General features: G+C 44.7%; 2 protein-coding genes, 1 long non-coding RNA gene and 2 pseudogenes across 3 annotated transcripts; 1 reads left to right on the forward strand and 4 right to left on the reverse strand.

Moving 5' to 3' along the window:
* Nucleotides 1-3,064: 3,064 nt before the first annotated feature.
* Nucleotides 3,065-9,354, reverse strand: RPS15A (ribosomal protein S15a). The gene is made up of 5 exons (XM_006910912.3): nucleotides 9,216-9,354; nucleotides 8,085-8,222; nucleotides 7,436-7,515; nucleotides 4,510-4,595; nucleotides 3,065-3,198 (listed from the first exon to the last, which is right to left on the reverse strand). The coding sequence occupies exons 2-5, from the start codon at nucleotides 8,215-8,217 to the stop codon at nucleotides 3,105-3,107; spliced, it is 393 nt and encodes a 130-aa protein (XP_006910974.1). The 5' UTR covers nucleotides 8,218-8,222; nucleotides 9,216-9,354; the 3' UTR covers nucleotides 3,065-3,104.
* Nucleotides 4,354-4,472, reverse strand: LOC112479171 (annotated as a pseudogene).
* On the forward strand, nucleotides 9,350-13,466 carry LOC112479117. The gene is made up of 2 exons (XR_003046043.1): nucleotides 9,350-9,404; nucleotides 11,826-13,466. It is a non-coding gene; the product is annotated as an uncharacterized LOC112479117 (long non-coding RNA).
* ARL6IP1 (ADP ribosylation factor like GTPase 6 interacting protein 1) lies at nucleotides 13,260-21,431 on the reverse strand. Its single transcript, XM_006910913.3, has 6 exons — nucleotides 21,283-21,431; nucleotides 19,033-19,166; nucleotides 18,458-18,577; nucleotides 16,247-16,364; nucleotides 15,580-15,664; nucleotides 13,260-14,941 (listed from the first exon to the last, which is right to left on the reverse strand). Exons 1-6 carry the CDS (start codon nucleotides 21,316-21,318, stop codon nucleotides 14,823-14,825), a joined length of 612 nt encoding a protein of 203 aa, XP_006910975.1. The 5' UTR covers nucleotides 21,319-21,431; the 3' UTR covers nucleotides 13,260-14,822.
* On the reverse strand, nucleotides 15,208-15,323 carry LOC112479178 (annotated as a pseudogene).
* Nucleotides 21,432-23,135: the final 1,704 nt, after the last annotated feature.

Below are 23,135 nucleotides of genomic sequence, written 5' to 3' on the forward strand. Positions count from 1 at the left end.
GATTTAGGATTGACAGGCTGTTTTGAAAAGCAGTGAATTAAGACTAGAAAGCCAGGTGGGAATCAGATTTTGCCTTTGGGGTCGAGAGGAAAGCAAACTTTCTGGCCTGGGGTGAGGGAGGTCATCTTAGCTGCTGGCTGACCAAGAAAGGCTGTGACTCTGCCTGGCCCAGAAAACTGAGTGCTCTTTAACTAGCACTGTCACCCGAGACACCAGTCACCAGGAGGTAAGGCAAAACAGCCTCCAAATACCCATGTGCTGCTAAAATGTGGAGGATGTCCTTATCAGTGGTTTGAAGTAGTCCCTTCAGCCTCTGATCGAGCTCTATGCTCTGTAGAATGCTCTCCAGAAAAACGCATGGGCATCAATTTTGTGTTTTCAGAAAGTTCATCATTGCCCTGATATCTATCTATAGATTCTAGGTCAAGAATCCAGGGTCAGGGTAAGCACTGACCCCCTTTCAACGCGGTGACTCCAAGTACATCTGGTGGGCCCAGATGATCCAGATGCTATCACCCCTCCCTACCCCACCCCCTGGCCTGCAGCAGTATGTGAGGTTAGGCTGGGTTCATACCACAGAAAGTACTACTGGCCTCTGAGACAAGCCCTCCTGCCAGCAGGAACCTAAACTGTCTCCAGACCAGCCCTAGGTCATGCTGGAATTCTACGAGCTAGGTCTCAGAAACACGGATAAGACCATCTGCTTCCTCATTAACACCAAGAACGTGTGCTATTAAACCCATCGACTGGTCACCCACTTCCCTACCCAGATTTTTTCCCATCCCCGACCACTTCGAAGGCCACAGGATTCCCACTAAATATTGATGGCAGATGGGGCCATTCTCTCGCCCTATTTTAGTATTTGTAGCCAGTGCCCAGTAAGATGATTCAGTCAAATCAACACGTGCTTGCTAAGGCAGGTGTCAGGCTAGGGGCCCGATACACAACAGTAGAAACATGGCCCGACCCCCCAGTTTACAATCTTGGCCTTGAGCCAAACCATCAACGATCAGCTCTGAGGATTCTTCTGGACTCACTTAACCTCTGTGCCTGACAAATACAACTGCAGACGTGGCTGTCAGGTAACTAGCTACATTCTAACTACATTTAAGATAACCTCTAACCTCATCTTTCCCTCGACAACTCTGAGGTAGGTTTTCCATTATCCCCATTATACAGAGGAGGGAACCATGGCTATTAAAAGCAGACCTCAAATCTGGTCTGTTGAAAACCATCCCCCAAACATGTTCTCACAGCCTTCCAAACACATGCCCCTAACCCAGTCCTGTCTCAACTCGCTTACTTCTAACACTTAAGCATGTGGAGCCCACCGAACGGGGCATCGCTTGCCTCCACTCTGGGGCCAGTCTGGGCGTTCCCTGCCACTCCCCACATCTTACAGTAGGGTGCCCTTTCAGGAAGTTGAGTTGTTGAGGGCTGGCCACGCCCCAGGCCCTGGGCCGTTTTACATGCTCTCATTTAGTGATCCTGAGGTAGGTTCCCCCTTTCTACAGAACAAGGAGGCTCACAGTAGTCCCTAGCCAGAAATTTCACCTTAAAACAGCGGTCCCCAACCTTTTTGGCACCAGGGACTGTTGCTATCAGCCTGATGATGGTGACGGTGGTGATGCTAGTGCTGGGGAGCGGCTGCAAATACAGATGAAGCTTCACTCTCTCACCACTCACCTCCTGCTATGTGGCCCGGTTCCTAACAGGCCATGGACTGGTACCAATCTGCGGCCCAGGGGTTGGGGACCCCTGCCTTAAGGCATTCAATACCCCCACCCAGGCTGAGATTCTCAAGTGTTTACTGAGAAGTGCTTGAGTCGCCCTTAAGGATAGTTAGCATGGTAACAGTGCAATTCACTCTTTTCTGAAGATAAAAAAAGAACCCAAATCTATACATCAAAGATGTTAGCAGCCAACATCCTCCTAGGTCTGCTGTGTTGTCATCAGGCCTGTAATCTTTCTACGGTGGCCCACAACTAGAAGACAATTAAGAGTAGCTGCTGTCCTTTTCTGTAAGGCTGAGCTGCCCCCTTCATCCCAGTCCCGGTGACAGGCCAACTACACATGACTAGGTGCACAGCGCCCCAAGTTCTCCTTGGCCAGATCCACAGACCTATCAAAACTCTAGTCAGCCTGTGCTGTCCAATACAGAACACCAGCCACATGTGGTTATTAAAAATGGCTAGTCCAAATTAGGGTGTGCTTTAAGTGTAAATAATGTACAATAAATGCTTTCAGACATTAAATTCCATTCATTTTTCATACCAATTACATGTTAAAATTTCAATATTTTGAACATGGTATGTTATTTAAAAAAATCAATCCCAACTATCTTAAATGTGGCTACTAGGAAGTGTAATTACACATGTGGCTCTTGTCACATCTGTACTGGACAGCACTGCTCTTAGGAAGGGTGAGTGGAGCCCTGGTATATTATTTCACAGGAGCCACCCTGCCCTCTTTGGCAGCTGAACTCTTCTTTGTAAGAATTTCCCAGGTAAAATGGTCTAGTGAATAAAGACATCTCAACTCCAGGAACACACTGTAACCGGTTTACAGTGAAACTAGTTTTTAAGATGTTTCATTTTTTAAAAACGACATTTTACAAACACATATTGCTAAAATCTTGACATGCCATCCAAATTTACTTTGAGATGAGTCTCGGTGAGCCATGGGCTCTCCCCGTCTGCTCCCTGCCTGCTCCCGTATGAGCGCTTACACAACTAACTAACTGTGCCCCGTCTTTAGGGCAGTTACCAAGTGCCTGAAATGTGCACTGTCAAGCTAAAAACAGGAAAGCCACCCGCTCTTTCCAGGGTTAACATAAGACCTCAGAAGGACAGGCTTCACCACCTGGACCCCAACCCAGATTCGACCGTCCTGGGCGACACTCTCCTCTGGGAGCCATGAGCACGATGGCTTCAGTTATCACAAGTCAAGACTTTCTTGTTCACTTCAGGGACACGGCTTTCGCCAATTAACGCAAAGGCTGCACTGCCGCAGACGCTCTCGCTACTCTGCTGTCAAGTTCAAAACGACCGAGCGAAGCACCAGAGTCCATTGAGGCATTTTATTTGAACAAATGTATTACATCCCTAGAAAAAGAATCCCAGGATTTTCCCTCCTGTGTGTTTTCGTCTTGCTTCTTCATGGTCCATGATGCCCGCTGAAGTTGTCAGTACAATGAAACTATGGAGAGTTAAAAAAAAATGCTGGTGAGTTTTTCCTAAATAGTTCAACACAGAGCCACTTTCTGGTACAGAAAAACACCAACATTCATCATGCTTAAGATGCCTTCCCTAACAGACAGAGACTAACAAACACTGCCTACACAAGCCGGCAGTGCACGGGCATGGCTTCTGGAACCGAAAGACTCAAATCCAGAGACCTCGGCTACACACACTCATACAGCCCTCCCCTGGGCTGACACTGAGAAACGATGCTATTAAGCTTAATGGAAACAAAGACTGGACTCCTCTATCTTCAAAATGGCACTTTCTGCTCTCATGTAAGGAGACACGGAGCTTAAAGCATGACGGAACTGTTTCTACCACTTTATGTCTAATCACAGGCAAGCTGCTGTACAGAGGGTCGGTTGGACAGTGGGAGCTCCACCTGGCCTGGTTCTCAGGGTTACAATAGGGTGAAGTTAAGACACATAATGTGGAATGCCAACTGTGAGGCAATAAAATTATCATACTGAAAATCAGCAATGACTCACTCAAAACACTATATACAGTAACCATGAAGTGGGAGTAAATCCAACCACATCACCAAACATATGATGGGGGGCTTACATTCCTAACCACAAAGTGCTTTACCAGAATTAAATCAGGTAACAGAACTTATAAGAGTGCTATTACCATTTTTATAGATTTTAAGAAATCAAGTTACCAAGTGCCTGAAATGTGCACTGCTTTAAAATAAGAAAACAAGGATTTGAACTCAGTCTTACAAAGAATCAAGATTTTCAAACTGAGTTTCCCAAAAGGCCTAGGGTTCCTAAGTGATTCTGGCCACAGGAGGGGATCATATCGAACATGTAAGATGAGCAATATGCACTGAACCCAGAGACACTAAGGGGACACAAATCTGCCTCAGCCTCAGCTCTCACATGCCCCTCAGAATCTGAAGCCTAACACAAGCTAATCCTTGAGTCAAGCTGGTTGGGAATGGAGACAATTACTACTGCTGTCAACAAAAAACCCAAAATTCAGCTCGAGTCAAAGTGTATCACAGCAATCCTTAGCATTAACTTATTTTATTTTGTTTTTAGGCGAGGCAACCCTTGGTTGACCTCACAGATTGCAAGAACATTATCAGCTTACAATCCCTTATTTTTTACACCTACAGCACCTGGTCTTCCTAGGTGGTCTCCCATTCAAGTACTAACCAGGCCCGAATCTGCTTAGCTTCTGAGATCAGACGGGATCGGGCTTGTTCAGGGTAGCTTGACCACAGACAGCATTAACTTGCTTTCAATGAGGAAAAGTAACTCACCCAAACTGACGGGACGGGAGCAAGTTGTTCTGCCATTTTTCTAGATCTTTGAGTTGCACGTCGAATCTGGGGCTGATCACTCCACACTGTAAAAGCACAACAGAAAACACTGTTCATATTTCACCAATAACAGATAAACGGAATAACACAAAACAGCATTTATAATCACTTAATATCATGTAAACCAACCAACTCAACATAAGCAAAGTCAATAAAAGAGGTAGAACACAAGGCAATGCATGTCATGTCAGGTCCCCAGTGTGCATCCCTATGGGCTACAGAGCTGTCCCAGAACTAAGTCTCAGACAAATAAAATTGCAAACTTTTTTTATATAGTAAAGCTGAAATGAATGCGTAGGGTCTAAAATCTTTCACCTATAAACTAAAAATGTACATTATCAGAATTTCTAAGAAACAAGCTCCACAGGCACTAAACTAAAATCTAAGAACATAACTCTATACCAATGACGTACAATAAACGTCTCTGAGGCATGCTATCCCTACAACTCCAAATTTTTCCAAACTAACTTTCTGAAGTGGATGGGCAGCAGAAGGAGCAAAGTTCTTAACATTATCCCAGCTGTTTGCTACTGAAACACAGCAACACTGTCCTCCAAAGTGAATGCTCCCCAAGAGCCAAACCGCTGTGCTTCAATCACCCAAATCACTCACAGACAAATCCTAAACCCAGACGAGTGCAAGCAAGCATCCACTAACGGCCGACAGTTTACCTATGGGCTCATGCTGTGTCTTTGACTAGATCAACCGGGTTTAGAAAATGGAGACTGAGGGGATCAAAAGCCTCTTTAATTAATTAAAGCTAAATGGGACCCCTCCTGCTCACATCGCTGCTCTAACAAATCGCTAGTACACTTAAAAAAGGCAATGCAGACAGGCTCCTGCCATTTACACACAAGAAACCACCATGTGAGAACACTCGGGATTAGCACCATCAAAGTGTAAACGCGAAGGGGGGGGCCACAACAGCAGGTAGCCGGTTTGTGCATATCCGCACAAGACAATCATTGAAAAAAATTCCACGACGTTTAACAGTAAACTAAAGGAGACTATGAGGTCAGAATGTATTCAAGTCTTTGGAGCAGTTACACTGCCCTATGCTGGGAGGCCCACTCAGGTTCTCTTTTCATGCCATTACCCTAGTCAGGCTACGTCACCTGACTACCAAGGGCAATCTCACACTGGATGGAAAAAAAATACAGCAACAGCAATAGAAAAACCAGTTCTCCAAGCAACCTATAGTGAAAGACCATTCTGAGGCTTCCACTACTCAGCACCCAAGCTTTTCATTCCAACAAAATACCTCTCGCTCAGCTAGAATTAAACCAGCATATCCTTCCCAAACCAGATGAAGCGTAAGAGGATGTGACCAAGGACAGAATGTCTTTAATTGAGCTATAGTTTTTAAATACTATCTTACTACCTAGCTCCATTACATATCCACACAGTTAAGGGTACATCCATCTCTTGCAAAGAAATTGAGGCAAAAATGAGGAAAACTAAAGTCAGAGAAACTGAAAACTTGAGCTTGTTTTGCCCAAAGTCAGAAACTAAGTGGCAGGGCCTGGATTTCTACCTTTTAGCCAGAATTTTTCAAACTAGTAGACCACAGAACAAGAATGCCACAAATGAGTTCCACTAGGGAAATGCTCTGTTCAAACTTATTTATGTACAGTGAATGTTCAAGAAGAATCTGGTGCACAGCACTTCGACTTAGAGCTTTTCAAAAAAATGTTAAACACAATCTTCTGCAGGAGTTTTAAAATGTTCTATAAACTAAGAATCTGGTGCACAGCACTTCAACTTAGAGCTTTTCAAAAAAATGTTAAACACAATCTTCTGCAGGAGTTTTAAAATGTTTTATAAACTATCTACCGCCTCCCGTTGGTCACTACCTAGCTGAGACCTTGAGCAGGACTCAGATCTTGAGTCTTAAAAACAGGAAAACACACAGACCCCCTTCTACTTCAGGAACACTGTGAGGGTTGGAGTGACAATTTGGGGGTTGGGATCTAATGGTTACTTACAACTGCAAGAAAACAAGACATACTCAGGTACCCTTGCAAACCTTTCGAATCTCTCATAAAGGCTTCATATTCAGTAGTTTTCATCTATCTATCCACCCACACGTGGGCAACTTCACTCTACAGGAAAGCAACTTTGTAAAATAGACATTGCGAGACCTGGAAATAACCTTACTAATCAATCTGGCCACTGCCGCTAACCACGGCTCTTTCCTGGGCCTGTTTTCCCCCCACTTGTGCTGGCTACAGGATCTAAGACTCATTGCAAATCTGAGAGCTACAAATCCGAACACAGAAAGCAGGGTAGCAGCTCAGGGTCCCTAACTAGCTTACAGACACCTACCCCCAAATCACTCAGTCAGACCACAGTCAAAAGGATCAAAGAGATCCACAGGGTCATGCTGACAAGTCAAACGACAAGGGAGCAGAGACCTGGAAGATACATGTACTGTCTTTGTCAGCAGAAACAGAAGTATCAGTATTGTCATAAAAACCCAGTGTTCAAAAAACCCAACACACAATCACCAAAAAAAGGTCAGTCAAGAGTTATTTACACTGAAAGCATCAGTGGCCTTTGCCACCGAACTTCGAGCCACTGAGGCCGGCAAGTGTTATCACCGAAGACTCAAATACCAGTACCACCAGTCAGGTACCAACCCTCTCGCATCTCCTTCAGACAGCTCAGCCTCCAAACACTAACAATTCTAAAGCAAATACAACACTGGAGAACACATGAAGTAAAATGGGACAAAAATGATTTTAATCAATTCCTAAAGTGTTTTCACCTAAGTAAAGCACACCATCACCATTTGGTCTTATAACAGTAATTATATGTTAACATGGTGTGAGTTAATTCTTAAATGTGGAAGATAATGAATTCTTACCTTGTTTAACCTGCCTGTGAGGTTCACAACAATTTTCCCAGCTCTGTGATCATCGATGATTTCAAATTCGCCAATGTAACCTACAGAACATAACTGACTGTATTAAATGGCAGACAGCAATTTGACAGACCTGAATATTTATGCTCCTCTAGTATTCCTACTTTTTGCCCACTATATTCTTTTCCCTCATGTCAATGACTGTTTTTAAGCAGTTAAAACTAATGTTTACAGCCTAATATTTACCATTTAGGGGGCAACACCCAAAACCACATACACTGCAATTCTACGGAGGGGATTATTATGCCTTTGCTCCTTCACAGCTTCCCACTCCCAAAGTAGAAGATATCCTTAGAAGAACTTGGGAGCCCAATGACATGTCGCAGATCCAATACTGCACAAAGGCCATTTTAACTCCCTGCTAGCAAAGCAACGGTCACAAACTTCATTCTTCAACAGTCCTAACCTCCTCGGTGTTTCCTGAACAGCATCATTTGCCCAGACCATCCCGCCCACAGCAAGTCAACTGCATCGGCTCCCAGGTAGCATGACACCTTGCTCCTCCATGCTCCCAGTCCTCTTAACCCCCTTAATTTCTACAGGACCAATTCCTTAAAAAATATTTTTACATCAGAATGTAAAACACACTCACCATGCTTCATCATCACAGTCAGAAACCGGACGATGACTTTGGAGCACGGCCTAATGAGAACCTGGCGTTTGCCTCTCTTTTCAGCATTGTTGATGCTCTTGAGTGCGTCGGCCAGGACGTTCATGCGCACCATTATGGCTGTTGGGGAAGACAGGACACGGCTTTACCGTCATTGTCAACAGGCACCCCATCGTTCCACTGTGAGAACACATCTTTTTTTCTGCCTCTGTCATCGCGAAGTTTTCCTATCTCTAAGCACACTGGTCCCCCCAGTATCCCCAGCTACCAAAACAAAAATATCAGCTACGGCCTGTCAGTTATCAGAACGGGAGCCGAATCACCGACGTTTCGCAAACGTCTGAAAATCCAGCAGCAACTGTACTATATTAACATGGTCCTTCGACCCAACTAACTCAACGTCAGCCTTGTCCGAATATCCGAAAGAGTAACTGTCACCGAACACCCAAAACTACTAAATCGCCCGTCTTTGCGCCAAGATTGTATCCAATAGCAAGTGCACAACAGTGGCAAATAAACATTTTACGTGCGCCGGAACAGACCAGCCCAACGGGCACGAACTGCAAGACACTGTGATAGTCTGAAAAGTTCTGAACGTTAAGGGTTCAGCCCAGAGCAGGCTCCGGACGCCGACAGCCGGGAGCCGGGAGCCGGGAGCCGACCTGCTTCCTCTCGCCCGATAGTGCATGAGGGGAGAGCCCGGAGCACGATGATGCCGGTTAGGTCCGAGCAATCCGCCACGCCAGGCCGAGCGTCCGCAGCAACTGGAAGCTGCACGGCCCTCGGCGCCCACCGTCCCCGATGCCGCCCACCGCCAAGGCGCTGCCTCAGCCACTACGGGAAGGTCCTGGCGCCGCCTCCCCGGGCGGTCGGAAGCTCCTGTTCCCGCTAGCGCTGCGGCCTGGGACCCAGAGGCCGGCCGGGCTCTCCAGGATACGGAGCGTGGGGCGGCCGAGAATGACCCTCCCCTACGCCTGCCCAGGTCCCCGCAAGGCCAGTACGCCCGGCCCAGGCGGGCCCCGGCATCCTCTCAGAGCACAGAAGTCGAGTCTCAGACTGCAGGATGGCTCCGACAGCCGGATGATGCTGGATTCCTCAGAGAAAGCTACTCACCGGCACGGAAAGATGGCGGAAAGAGGACGGGAGGGGCGAGCACACGGAGTTATGGGAAGCGGACAAGCTATCGCGAGATTTTCAAAGTACCGCCAAAAAAAAAAGACTGCCGAGTGGAAGGAGGCGGGTAAAGGGGCGGAGCCTCCTCAGAGGTGAGCAATGGAGAGTCGATGGAATCGACCTTCCCAGGTAAGGCAGTAGTCGGAGGTTCGACTTCCTGTAAAAGTAAAAAATTGACAAGGGCCTAGGTGTTTGCTAATTTTTATTGCAATAGCTGTTCGTCATGTAGAATAAGCTTTGATACTTACGTTTTTGTAATATCTCTGGAAGGACCCACAGAAACCGGTCATTGCCCCTGAGCCGGGATAGAAGACTTGCTTTTCTCCCTATCAACTTTATTTTGTTGTTTTGAAACGTGTTTATATATTACATTTTCAAAGCAGTTAAAAATATTTTGTCTAATCGGTGGTTCTTCTTTGACTCCCTAAATCTTGGAAATTATTTACTCGGGCTCCAGAAGTTTCTTTCAAGTTCTGGGAAACACAATTTGGAAGAAAGCCACACATGTTTCAAAATAAACGGTCAGGATTCTGAGCCAGTGGCTTTTATCTGCTCTCCTGCACCCAGACAAGAACCGATTTGGATAAATTTCTTGTTATCTCTGAACTTTCCACAAATTTTAAACCGGGGTAAGAGTAATAATAATAATACCTGTCTCTAAAAGGTTATTGCGAGGGTCAAATGAAATAATGCTGACGTCTTTCACGTATAAATGCTTAGTACATTTTAGCGACAGAAAGACGGGGAGTTATAACTACTGCTTGAAGCCCGGGTGTCTAATCACCTGGAAGGGAACCGTGTGACCTGAGGCGAGTCACCTAACATCTGAAATATTTGCAAAAAATCTCCTGATCTTGTTGCTTCCACCTTTACCCTCCGCTCTACCATCCCTGTCTTATGGCAGCCAGAATGGTTGTTCAAAACTTAAATCAGTCAGATCATGCAGTCTCTAAGGGCTCCCATCACCCTCAGTCAAATCCGAATTCCTTACCGAGTTTCCGAGGCCCTCCCTGAAGTGCACACCTGCCTCCTTGCACAACACACCAGGCGTCATCTCCCTGGCTTGCTTTTTTCAGACACTCCAAGGATACTCCACTTGCTTTTCCCTGTCACCTGCATATCCTACCCCCACACCCTCTCACCCCGTCGTTAGCCAGGTGGCTTATTCCCTGGCTTCCCACACACACATATCCAGCCTCCTCCTCGTTCCCCCCAAACCCAAAACCCTGCTGAATTTTTCTTAGCACTTACCCCCGGAAACATTGGAAGTGTATTTATTTTCTGTCCCCAATAAATTGCAAGCAAGCAGGGACTTAGTGCTGTTTGCCACCGCATTCACAGCTTCGCGAAGCTATCTAGCATATCGTCAGCCCATGATACCTATTTGGTGAATAAATGAATGGGCAAATCAGTTTCCCCATCTGTAAAATGGGGGTGATACTACCAATCGCTTGAAAATGCTGTGAGGATAAATGAAATAATCCATCAAAAAGAGATTAACATAAAACCTAGCAGAGTGAGTGCTCATCGACATTCCATACTAGTATAAAGCCTCTGCCCACGGCACCCTCACTTCTCAAGTCCTAAGTGAACCCCATGAAAGCAAAGCTCCCAATTTGACTATCTCAGGGATATAGAATTCTCTGGTTAGATATACATTACAAAAGAACCATTTTCTTTTTAAATGAAAATTTCCTTGAAGAACCGGTTCCCCTACAGGGTACATTTTGTTTACTAAAAATGTGGAGTTCACCTTAATCAGAGGGCCTTAGCAATGCTGGGGAGTTAAGTGAAGAGCTTTATCGTAAATAGAAAAATAGCACCGTCTACTATCTCTTCATACACTTCATTCATTCATTGAACAAACTCAAAATATCACGTGCCAGGCATGCCATGTGGTGAGGGGACAAAAATCCGTTCCTGATCGTACGGGAACTTAGAGGGGAGGGTAAAGGTTGGAAGCAGTGAGTTGCAGATCCCAGGAAGGAGATCACTACGCTGGGCAATGTACCATATGCTGGGAATTGCAGAGGTGGGCTGGGATGCTGCTCAAGCTTTCACAGAGGAAGCGCCATTTGATCTGTGTCCTGAAGGGCACTACCAGTTCATGACTGCCATTAAGTGCCTCCTGTAGACTAACTCACTGAACCCATAGAACAACCGATGAGATTACATAATGCCCCATGAGAGCTAGACTGCTACCCGCATTTCACAAAGGAGAAAACTAGATAAAATCTTAAATGGACTCAGCCTTAAAAATGTGCTTGTTTTCAAAGTCAAAGCCAAATAAAGTGGTTACTTGTCTGAACTACTAGGGTAGGGTTTGGATCTAGGCCTGACGCCAAAACATTAGGAAAGGTGTGTGGGGGCGATAGATATTCTAGGCTTATCAAAGAGCTAGGAGGGCATGAGATAAAGATGGATCATCTCAGAATGGCTAGGTTAGAATTGGGAAATAGGGTAGAGGAGTGGAAAATGGAACAGAGGGCCATGTGTAAACTGTCTTGAGTTTGTGATTTATGCCGTAAGCAAACTGGAACCTGCCAACAGGGCTTCAGATGAGATTGATCGTGATCTAATTGTTAAAACGTGTGGCAACGTGTGGAGGATGAGCTGCTGGCGTTAAATCACCTCTCCTAAAAACTCCCACGACCTTTCACGCTTCTTGGCCCCGCTAACTCCACATGGCCTCCTCTCGACATCTTGTGAATTCTGGGACGATAGGACCTCTGCTGGAGGTGTTGCCCAGGTAGGTGTTCGAAAGGGACTTTTGCTGCTGCCGGAGCTGGCACAAGGGGAGCCAAGCTGGCCCGGGCAGAAAGGCAGCCGAAGGGATTGGCTGAATGGTGGGAGACCAGCATTTCAAAGTATTAGGCAAAGTATTAGACCTGTGGTGACTTTGGTCTGAGACTTCCCTTTTCTGCACATCACCAAACCCCCAGGAGGCTCCAAAGAAGGATCCAAATTGTTTTTTGGAGAGGGTAGGGTAGGAGGAGACTCAATTTAATCTGATCGAATCTGTTCCCAGGACCCACTACATGTAGTGAGGCCCAATGATAAAACATCCAGTTTGAGCTCTAATTCTAAAATATGTTTAACCCATTTCTCCCTTAAGAAGTGCAGCTCGCTGCAAGCATTAATTTGACATGAACACACTCTTTGAGGCTGAAGCTAATCTGACCCATGTTCAATGTAAAAATAAAACATAAAAACGGTTCTTGGAGTTATTTCTAAACAGAACTCGTCTGTAATCCTAATGTAACAGAAATGTACACATAAATCAGATTCATAAAATGAATCTTCGGTAACTGTTCGAGAACGATGTTAACATCACACGTAGGAATGCTCTGTTTTCTAGGATTTGACATTTTCAGTGATCGAGAATCACTATATTCTGTAAATGGAAATACCACTCCTAAAAACAGAATGCTATCAATAGAATGATGTCATTTGTTAAACTTAAGACTAGAAATACTACAACGATGCAAAAATAATAAGAGCAAGGTATTTCGTGGCAAACTTCGGGGAAAGTTAGGACTGTAATCCACGAGTTATCTTGAGGTTAACGCTGGCTGCAGCTTCAAAGTGCCACTGGCAAGTTCTCGGGGCAAACAGGAAATGGGCGGAAGTGCAGACAAAAGTTGCCCACCCCTTACTCCCTGAACGCCTCATGTGTGCTGGAGACAGAGGTGCCCATGGTTCCCTGCCTGTTGTCCCCCGCACTGGGCCCTCTCACAGGTCATCTTTAGGGCCATCACTTACTCACTGTGTTCCCTTTTCCACCCAGCATGGTGCGTGGATATTTGCTGAATAAATACATTTAAGCCTTTTACTTCTTAAAAGAGTATCTTAAAAATACTCTTTACTTCTTAAAGAGTATTTTAAAGGCATGTAATGATCACACGGGGTAGTTCCTTAGTCGGAGCCATAAATCCGACATGTGAGTACTGTACTGGCTAAGGAGAAAGAAAGCTGGACACGACAAGGGATTCCGGCTTTTATTTTTCCCCCTTTTCACAAAACAAAGTAGAAGAAATATAGGATTAAAACCACAAAAGTAGTTAAATTGGTAGAACACCTACGTATACACAAAAAAAATCCAGATAAGAAGACAGGCTTATTTACAATGAAGAAACACATGTAAATTAAGGTAGTTTGTGGTTTTCATATGAAACATTAAAAAAAAAAAAATCAAAACATATGCTACACGGGTGCCACTGTTTACAGAATATTGAAGGGGAGAAAACAACACTCATTTAGGGACAGATATACCACAAAGTCCAAGTTTTACAGCATCAGTGCAATAAATTCACAAAACTATATTACAGCTAGTTAGTCAGAGTTTAAGAATTGTTCCCAAATCTGTCACATTTTCAGCCCTCAGATTCATTCCTACAGATTTCAACTACTCTCAATTTCTAGCTACTAGGAGGGAGAGTGATTCTAAGACGCCTTCCAAGGAGGTCCAAAGTCTGCAGACCTCAGGGCACCTACCACCCCCACAGTCTGCTCACACCAACAGCCCTTGTGCTCTTCAGAGCAACATCTAGGGGAAAAGTCAGACGCCAGCACAGTCACCACCTCATAAAACGAGAATCTTGAAGCTTACACCTTTAAAGGCTTATTCTGGTCTTGAAAAATCAGTAGGAAAAGATTATTTTCTACTGAATCTTGACTAAACAAAGGAAGACGTTTGTCTTTTATTGGCTGGTTTTGAAGTGAAGGTCACAGACGTGAGTCTTAACCTCTTAGGTACTTTAGTTTCAGTCAGCTGAAAATCTGAAAAGTATGCTAAAAACGCTAAACCCAAGCTTTTGGAAGCCTGCTAATGAAGTATTTAAGGACCTGCTGACTGAAATCTAAGTGCAAGGGGACGAGAGCCGGTCAGATCCACCATTATGGAGGGAGGATCGACGTTTCCTACAAACTGCTCAGCTTTGCACCAGGAAGAAACCAGCACCTACCAGGGCATGGAACCAGTTTCATTTTATTCCGTGAGGATTCTTCTCCCATGGTTTAGAAACGGAATGAGGAATGCATCTTAATTGGTCTCTTCATCGAAGGGCTAAGCTTGGTCTCTATATGCACGGAGCCAGTTTTTAAGCAGACTGTGTTAGCAGACAGAACCAGCTTCCTGTAGCCACAGACCACCACACCTGCGTCTAGCTAAAGCGAAGGGCAACTCGAACAGTTATCCAAAGTCACTGCTAACCGTACTAAAGGGTGAAGTTCGCCACTATATTATTTTAAAGGAAGGTGCCTAAAAGTAAGAATTCAATTAACCCTGGGTGAGAAAAATCAAAACAAGTGATATTCGCGAATGAGCTGTCCTTATGAGGCCAACTGATGAGAATGCGCCCAGCTACACTTGACACGAAGACACTAAGCGTAAAGCCTTAGGTGACAAGTCTGAATTTCTAGTAACGAAGGGCAGAGGAGGGCGAGCAAAGAGCGGCTTCTGTAACATGTGAGAATCCGGGGAGCATCACAGAGACTGTCCCTAAGGGCACTGTATACACCGGCAATCACATGAATGAAGCAGATGTGTTATTCGTTTTTCTTTTCTTTTTGTTTGAGAAGCTTGTTTATCTCCCTCTTGGCCATTCCAATGTACTTCAAAATGATTCCATGCTGGTTTAGTCCGGGAAGCAACAGTAAGAAAGTCACTTAAAAACAAACAAACACACATAATTAAGGAGGCAGCAGTTAACTTCTTGCATGTTATTACGTTTTAGAAAGGCAGTTTCCTGGACTGTCAGGCACTCTCGTGGGAGAGAGCAATATGAAACCCATCACTTCTGCTGGTATTTATTCCCAGAACCTTCGGCTATCACAGCTCTCAACTTCACTGCTTATTATTACCTCTTGCATGTTTCTTTCTACCCTGGTTATGTTCTTTTTCTTTTTTCTTTTTAATTATTATTATTTTTTACACCTACAGGACCTGGTCTTCCTAGGTGGTCTCCCATCCAAGTATTAACCAGGTCTGACCCTGCTTAGCTTCCGAGATCAGACATCGGGCTTGTTCAGGGTGGTATGGCCGTAGACCATGGACCATGGATCCACTGGGGTGCGAACCCAGGACATTCTATGTGAAAAGCAGACGTGCTAACCGCTACGCTATGGAACCACGTTCTGGTTATGTTCTTTGTCTTAACTTCCTGCAAGACCATGAACCCTGCAGGCAAGGACCAGCTGTCAGTCATCTTTCAAGACTGCCACACTTCCGGGATCAGCGCCCTGCACGTGGCAAGCATGCGCTGGGTCAGTGACTGAGTCCCAGCCGGCCTTCCCCGGGGCTTACCTATCAGGTAGGTGAGCAGAAGGTTGTGGACTTGCTGTCCCAGCCAAGCAACCGCAGCAAGAGACACGGTCACAGCCACGAAGTACTGAACAGAAATAATAAGAGCTAGTCAGTGCCGGGAACGGGCCAAGGGGCATTAGAGTGAGGGCGTCGTTTCAAAAGGTTAGAAAACAATTCCATTTTTCTTACCATTTTTAAAAAATACTTAAGGTCTATCTGTTATATAAAACCCATAGAAAACTCTTAGGTCTACTTTATAGAATTTAGATATATTCCCTCCTAGAATGACTGTAATTCTATATTTAAGTTAGTTTATAAAATGAATCATACCAATTTTACAATTGATAACTTCACATAGTAACTGCATGGGAAGCTAAAAAAATAAACGCTTTTTAAGTATGTCTTTTATTTCAGTAAAGAAAAAGAAACAAAAATTTCACCCTACTAGAACACAAAATTCAATGTAAAATGTAATTTTAACTTCCAGTGACTCAGTCTAATGCAGATAAACATTTGTGGATGTACTCAAGGAAGTAATCCAATGGATGAGGAACAGCAAACGACATTCAAACAGCAAGGCGATCATTATACTACAGTGAAGTAAAAGCTAACTCAATCTTAAAATTTTGCTTCATTTGAATAGGTCAAAAGGAAAAAAAAAAAGTACCATTTTCGGCTTTTCTTCCTTTAGCGTGAAGAGGCGTCGCCACCAGCCCACTGCCCTGCGTCGCGTTTTTACAAGATTGCTGCAGATTTCGTGGAATCTCTGCTGTTGCTCAGTGGTCCTGGGAAAAGAAAATTTCCCTTTCACTATAAGCAAACCTCTGTGGTAAACGGAGATCCACCATCCTCTCACTTTTAAAAAGCTATCTCCCAAAGAAAGTCTAAATAAAAAACAACAATGATTCACCCTTTTTTTCATAAAGATGAAAAAAGTTCTTGTACCATTCAGACACCTCCAGCCCAGGAATTAAGTTTTTACATCAACGTACACGTGTCTGTGTACAAAGTAATGGTGATCTATGGTTCCAAAGCCACATCTGGTTAATGACGTGATAAAAGACTCATGCAGAATTCAGTATAAATTAATTTCTCTATTCTCATATTTTTCAGATCCCAGTAAACCCTGCGTTGTAGCCCACCAGAGTCGCACTGTTTTGAGGAAGCTGTGAACTTTCTGCTGAGCGCTCCGCAGCAAGGTGAGTACTACGAGAATGCGAAGCATCACACCCTCGACTGGGCTTCGTGCTTTTGCTGCTGAGGCAGCTACACACAGCTCAGATCCAAGTTCTTTATAAGTTTAGTCCCACTGAGGGAAAACATAAACAAAACAGCAGTAAAGATACAAAAGATCCTCCAAGAAAGCCTTTTTTATGTATAATTTTTGAGGATTCCAATTAAAAAACAAAAAAACAAAAAAACTGCCTTTGTGATCTTTGCTATGCAGAGGTAATGGCTGCTGTTATAACGTAGGCCCCACGCTGGGGGGCGTGCTACCTTCTCTCTAGTCCTGTCCCCTAAAGTTGCAGTGACGGATACAGTAGGAAGGTTTCTGCTGAGCCCTGGAACGTCTTGTAAACAATTTGCTCTTATATGCTACCCATGGTCAGGGCTGGGCTGTGGCTATGCTACAGTGTTCTTCCTTCCCATAAAGATCAAACAACAAAACTGCTCTGTCATGTACTGAAACTCTGTTCTTTTCCCCAGGAATTACGAATCAGCAGATTAGAATGCCATCTGGCTAATAAAGTCAAGGTCAGAAGCTGATTCCCTTTGTTAAGTTGCTACATGGTATGGTTACAAACTTGCCAGAAAAACAGCAGCATAATTCATTACTGCACATGAAAAACAATTCAAAGGACATTTCCTAATATTCATCCACTCTGCTATGAGAGAAACATCTTAAAATAAACATGCTCAATGATCCTTTAACTTAAGCAGACTCCCGAAAATGCCTGAATTTGTTCTCAAAGATCCAGAATTTAAAATTCTTCCCTTTACAGAATTATTTTATAATGTACTATTATCAGGAGAACAAAATACTAAAGGCACAGTTGACTGCTAAACATTAAATGACCACGGGAGAGAAGAGCGGCCAGGAGAAAAATACCGATTCCAACTTCTAGTTTTGTTCATTATTTGGATTAAAAAGTCAGAAATGCAACATTCCAGAGAGAAATTAAAATATTTTAATATGACCCACTTAAACTATATCTTGGGAACTCATAAGTAACGAATTCGAAGACTGGCATAAATGAAATCAACCATCCACACGGATATACAACTTGAAGCTATTCTGAAGCACTTGCCGTGCATTTGGCTAACTATGGCTGCACTGCCTTCAACCTGAAACAAGACCAGTCTTAAAAGTCAAAATGTTTCACAGCACCCAGAGCAGTGCCTCACATAAAAGTAGACGTTCGATAAATAGTTGCTAAATAAACAAACATAAATCTACCAGTTACTGTTTTCAAATTTATTCAAATTTGTTAAATATTATATTATCCTAATATCAAAGGAAATAAATGTAGAATGTAAACATACTACTTTTATGGAAAGCTTATATGGGTTCTACAGTCCTTAATAAAACATTAACTGTAAAAAAAAAAAAAACCTCTTACTTCAATAAAAAGTTCCAGAAAGGAAAAAGAAAAAATCAAAATAAATGCTAGACCATATAAGAACTATGCAGCTTTAAGTACTGGAAATTCATGATTTATATATGAATCAGCTAAGAAACTCTTCACATAAAAGCAATAAATCTAACCCCGAGATATCTGATGGTAGGCACTTCTCTGTGCTTAACGACAGCATACCAATCAGAGCCACCAGGGTTAAAGTCTCAGAAATTAGCATGCCAAACCACCATGCCACTTACCATTTATTGGAGCCAAAAATTCTAGGCGCTAGAATGGGAACAAGGTAGTCAGCCAAGCACAAAAACATAACAAAACTGGAAACACCGGACAGAACAGATGGATCTAGGTAGTAGATGGTCCTGTTAAAAAAAAAAAAAAAATTAATAAAGGTTAGAAAAACACAGTCATTATTCTTAGTGAAGACATTTCTTCACTTAGCCCTCTGGTTCTCAAAGATGTTACCTGCCCTTTTCATTCTAATTTTCTCGTTAAGTGGTTTTCTGGAAGCTTCCTGGTATCATAGATGCAATGTCAATATCAAGAGGAAAAAGCTCTTTGGGTCCTCGCCTGTAAAGGATTCTAAGGCCAAACGTTTGAGTCACTGATTTTTTCGACTGCATCAGATTACCGAGTTTACGTAAATACTACAGATTTTGAAAACTAGGCAAACTGCTCTAAGAAAAAAACATTCTTTAGAGATTATACATTACAAAAGACTTAAGGCACTTCCTATCATCAATGGAGGCTGTGTATTTATTACCTGAGCCCTTATTAATAACAAGCACGATCTTAAGTAACTGAATAGCTCACTTACAGAAACACCAAGGAAATCACACCCATGATGGCAGGTGGAAACCAGGCTCTTTCCCATCGCAGGACCTTATCGGCCATCAGCATCACTTCTCCCCATCCTTGCAGCTGCTCTTCCAGACTTGCAGTCTCTGCAGCCTACACGTGATCAACATGGAAAGCCATCATTTTACTGCTCTCAACATGTCTGCGGTTCCTAGAGTTAGTCTTCCAAGGCACCAAGTATATAAAATAGCTGTTAACCAAATCGCTATCTTAAACAAGTTAGTTCCTACAAAAACTGCAATTTTGGTACCAATGACAGCAACAATGGAGAAAAAAAACTATCACTTAATGGTCACCTTCCAAGTCTAAGAACTGGGCTACTCTTTTCATATATGATGTCACAAAATCCTCACAGAGCCCCTCAAGGTATGAATAATTAGATCCATTTTACAATTAAAGAATGGTTAACTAAGTTTCCCAAAATCATGCACTACTAAGCACAGTACCCAGGATATAAAATCACATCACTTTATGTTTGCTCATTTCGGGTGGTTAGAATCGATCTGTTGTTTCGTCATTTCATTGATTCAAATCCTTACCCCTAAGTCCATTAGGAAAGCCTCGACCTGAACAGCACTCAATTTCTAAAATAGCTCTTAGTGTAATGGAATCATTTGGATGTGACATCATTTGCACAGTTAAGGAAAAGTCCCTTCACCAAATTCTGTGAGGCAATTTAAGCTCTATACATCTCCTCTACAATGCTTCACACATTAGTGAGACATTTTGGTTAGACTTCAAATTTCTCTGCAAATCTGATAATCAGCTGAAAGTAGACTTCTAGGATGAGCTAATGTGGCAAAAAGCCCTTAAGCTGATTTTGGTAGAGGAAAAGAAAATTAGAACAAGAAACTCATGTGTCCTTTTAAAGTTATCGCAGGGAAATATGCAAATGACAGTAGACAGTGCGGCTTAATCTTAAGAAAGATGCTACTTGTGCCAAACTGATCACCATGCTTAATAAGAGGTTATGATGTGAAAGAAACTTAGCTAAGTACTTTATATGCCTATACTTTAATCCTCCCAACTAGGTAAAAGGAAGGTGTTGTTACTATCCTCCTTTTACAGATGAGGAAACTGTGATACCCAGAGGGTTAACAGATATGAATCCAGGAAATCCAAGGCCAAAGGCCTTGTTGTCCTTCGAGTTACGCTGCTCTGCTGTAAGGTCTTTGAGCTCCAGGCCGGGATCTGTCATTTCAACAGCTGTGTGAACTCTGGCAGCCCCTCTGCACTTCCATCAATCCTCTTAGAGAAACCTTGCTAGGACCAATTACAGAGATGGTAGGTGTGAGCGTGTGTGTGTGTGTGCGCGCGCGCGTGTGTGTAAGGGCAGGTCATGCATTTCTAAAAACGAATGCAAAATGAAAATCACAAACCGCCCTGCAAATTCTCTTCATTCGTTTGCACCTGGGCTCTTGGAAAATCGAGTGTCAGAAATTAAATTCCTTGCTCCCTCACTACTCATGGTGGTTGTGCTGCGTGGCCTGCCTTTTCCTGGGGGAAAGCCAACGGAGAAAATGCACGGATTTCTCTCGATTTTGCCTAGATCCTCTGTGAAATTCGTAGTGACGTCAAATTTGTCCACCTGTGATACAACCCAACTCCAGTTCCTTCGGACCCCTGCTTATTCTAAAGCCGTCCTGTCCCCCCGCTCCCGGCTCCCCCGCGCCCCCAATTCACAGCCGCCTGGACCTCCCGTTGTCCGCCCAGCTGGCCCCAGGTCCCGGTCCCCTGCCGTGTCAGGCTACGCCTGCTCCAACACAAATTCTCGGCAGCAGACCTCTGACCCTCCACCCTTGCCCAAGCAAGGGGGCAAAGAACGAGGGGGCATCACGGTTAAGATCGAAGGGAAGGAAACTCGGATCCGGCTGGGGCCTAGGCCCCGAAAGAGCTCGACAGGCCCCTCGCGGCCCTCCCCGGGTCTGCACCCCAGGTTTGTCACCGCCCTCCCCGCACCTTTCCCACTTCCTCCTCAAGTCGTATTCGCGGTGGCCGATCACGAGCCCTCCTCGCCCCTTCGCGCACCTTTTCCAGGGCATGTTAGGGGTCGACATAACTAGTGACCGCCACGCAGAGGCGACCCAAACAGCCCGAGGGACCGGCGCCGCCGCGGGTGACAGGCACGAGGCCGCAGCAGCGCCCGGCCGAGCCGCGCGAAGTCCAGAGGCTCCGCTCCTTTCCCAGGCGACGCGGCCCGGGGACTCACCAGCAGGTTGGTGCTGCGATTATCTCCCTCCGCCATCGTCCCCGAGGTGCCGCCTCAGTGAGCGCAAGCCGCAGCCCAGAGGAGCCGCCCTCCGACACCCGCACGGCGACCCCGACGCGAGGGCACGCCCCGCAAACCGCTTATATAGGCCGGCCGCGTTTCCCGACAGCCCCCGCGACGCTCGCTCCTCATTGGACGGATCGAGCCCAACCTGAAGGGGAGCGGGACCAACTGCTGCCCAGCGCATGGCTTGAAATCGAGGTCACGGGAGAGCGAGGAGACCAGGAGGCGGGGACACAGGGTGGCCAATCAGCGGCCAGGAGCGGTGCGAAGCCCCGCCCAGGCTTTTCGAAAGCTGTTGAACGGCCGCTGTTCCCGGCTTCGCCTGGCCTCAGTGTCCCCAAGGTTGGCCGCCACCCTGGCTCTCGGACTTTCTGCTGGACCTCAGAGCAGCTAAGGAGACTCTCTGAAATTTAGTTCTCGAGGAAATATGCTACGCAGTATGAGGCGGAGGGCAGAGATGGGCAGGTTTCGCTAACCTGGCTGTGATGAAGGGGGCCTGCTGGGGTGTCCTCCTCCCGAACAGGCGGGTGCCCTCCGACCTCGCTCTGCCCCTAGGAGGCCCTACCTTTCTTCTAATCTCTGCCCTGGCTGTCCTAGCCGCGCCACTGACCCCTTTAGCCCGGATTTGTGACCCGGAGACTCGTGCTTTTGAGGACAAATTGAAAGAGCTATTTATGTAGATTTTCCCTAATTTTTTCCTTCCTACCCCTTGGGAAAAAGGCCTTAGTTGATTTGGGGGCGGGAGCGGGGAGGCGGTGATCTGGGCATAGTTTGAGAACTCGTGGAAAATGCACCAACTTATAAAGCTGATTTATTTACATGGGGTAAAAAAATTGGGTAAATTCTCTGTGAGGCACTTGACGAGCTGTTTCTCCAGGACTGGTTTTGACAGCACCTTTCTTACAGTAGAGGTCGTGCTAAGGAAAGACGTAAGCCCTCTCACAAGCAGTGGAATTCATAAGCAATTCAGGAACTAGATGAACTGTGTTGAGGCACCTCGTCTTTTCTCTCCAGGATTTCAAAATGAATTAACAAGCACTCTGATTTTCATTTAATCGAAATCTTGCCCAACGACCTAGATAGATGTCTGTTTTGGGAAAATTTGCCATAGCTTTTAACTTCACTTTTTATCCTTTTATAGTCATCTACAGTATGCCATTGAATTTAAATGTTTTAAAAGCATTCCTTAGATAACTACCAGGTTTTAAAAGCATAAAGAAATGTGAGAAAAGGAAGCTACAGACCACATGTCACCCCTAAGAAAGCCAGAGGGACCTGAGCATTGTGAATTTCAAGAAAAGGTGGGATCTTTGAAAAAATAAAGCATCTTGATCAGACAAATGCTTGAGGGGGAAAGAAGTCTTTGCAAGGGAAGGGGACTCATCAATAAAGTGCTACTTTGGGGAATGTTGGGGATGGAGATAGGTTACATACGTTAAGACGCAGTGCGTTGACTTAGAGACCCGATTTGATTTGGCCGGGCCCTCCCCTCTCTCCTAAAGAAAATCAGAAGTCTCAAACGATAAGCAGCCACATAGTGAATATATATTGAGCAGAGTGCAAAATCTTCCTGTAGGCACAGTAACGCCCATTTCCAAAGGCGAGGCCACAGACTTATTAGGCTTTAAAAAGTGACATTTCTTAAACACACACACACACACACACACACGCACGCCCTGACATTGCTATTTTGAGAAGTCAGCTTTTGCTACAGACTACTTCTGGTTTTCACCCAAGTTCCCCACGTACAACTTGATTATACACCAGCTTGTGAAATGGAAGTAGTTGAA

This window comes from Pteropus alecto, unplaced genomic scaffold, assembly GCF_000325575.1.
Source record: "Pteropus alecto unplaced genomic scaffold, ASM32557v1 scaffold34, whole genome shotgun sequence".
Lineage (NCBI taxonomy): Eukaryota > Metazoa > Chordata > Mammalia > Chiroptera > Pteropodidae > Pteropus > Pteropus alecto.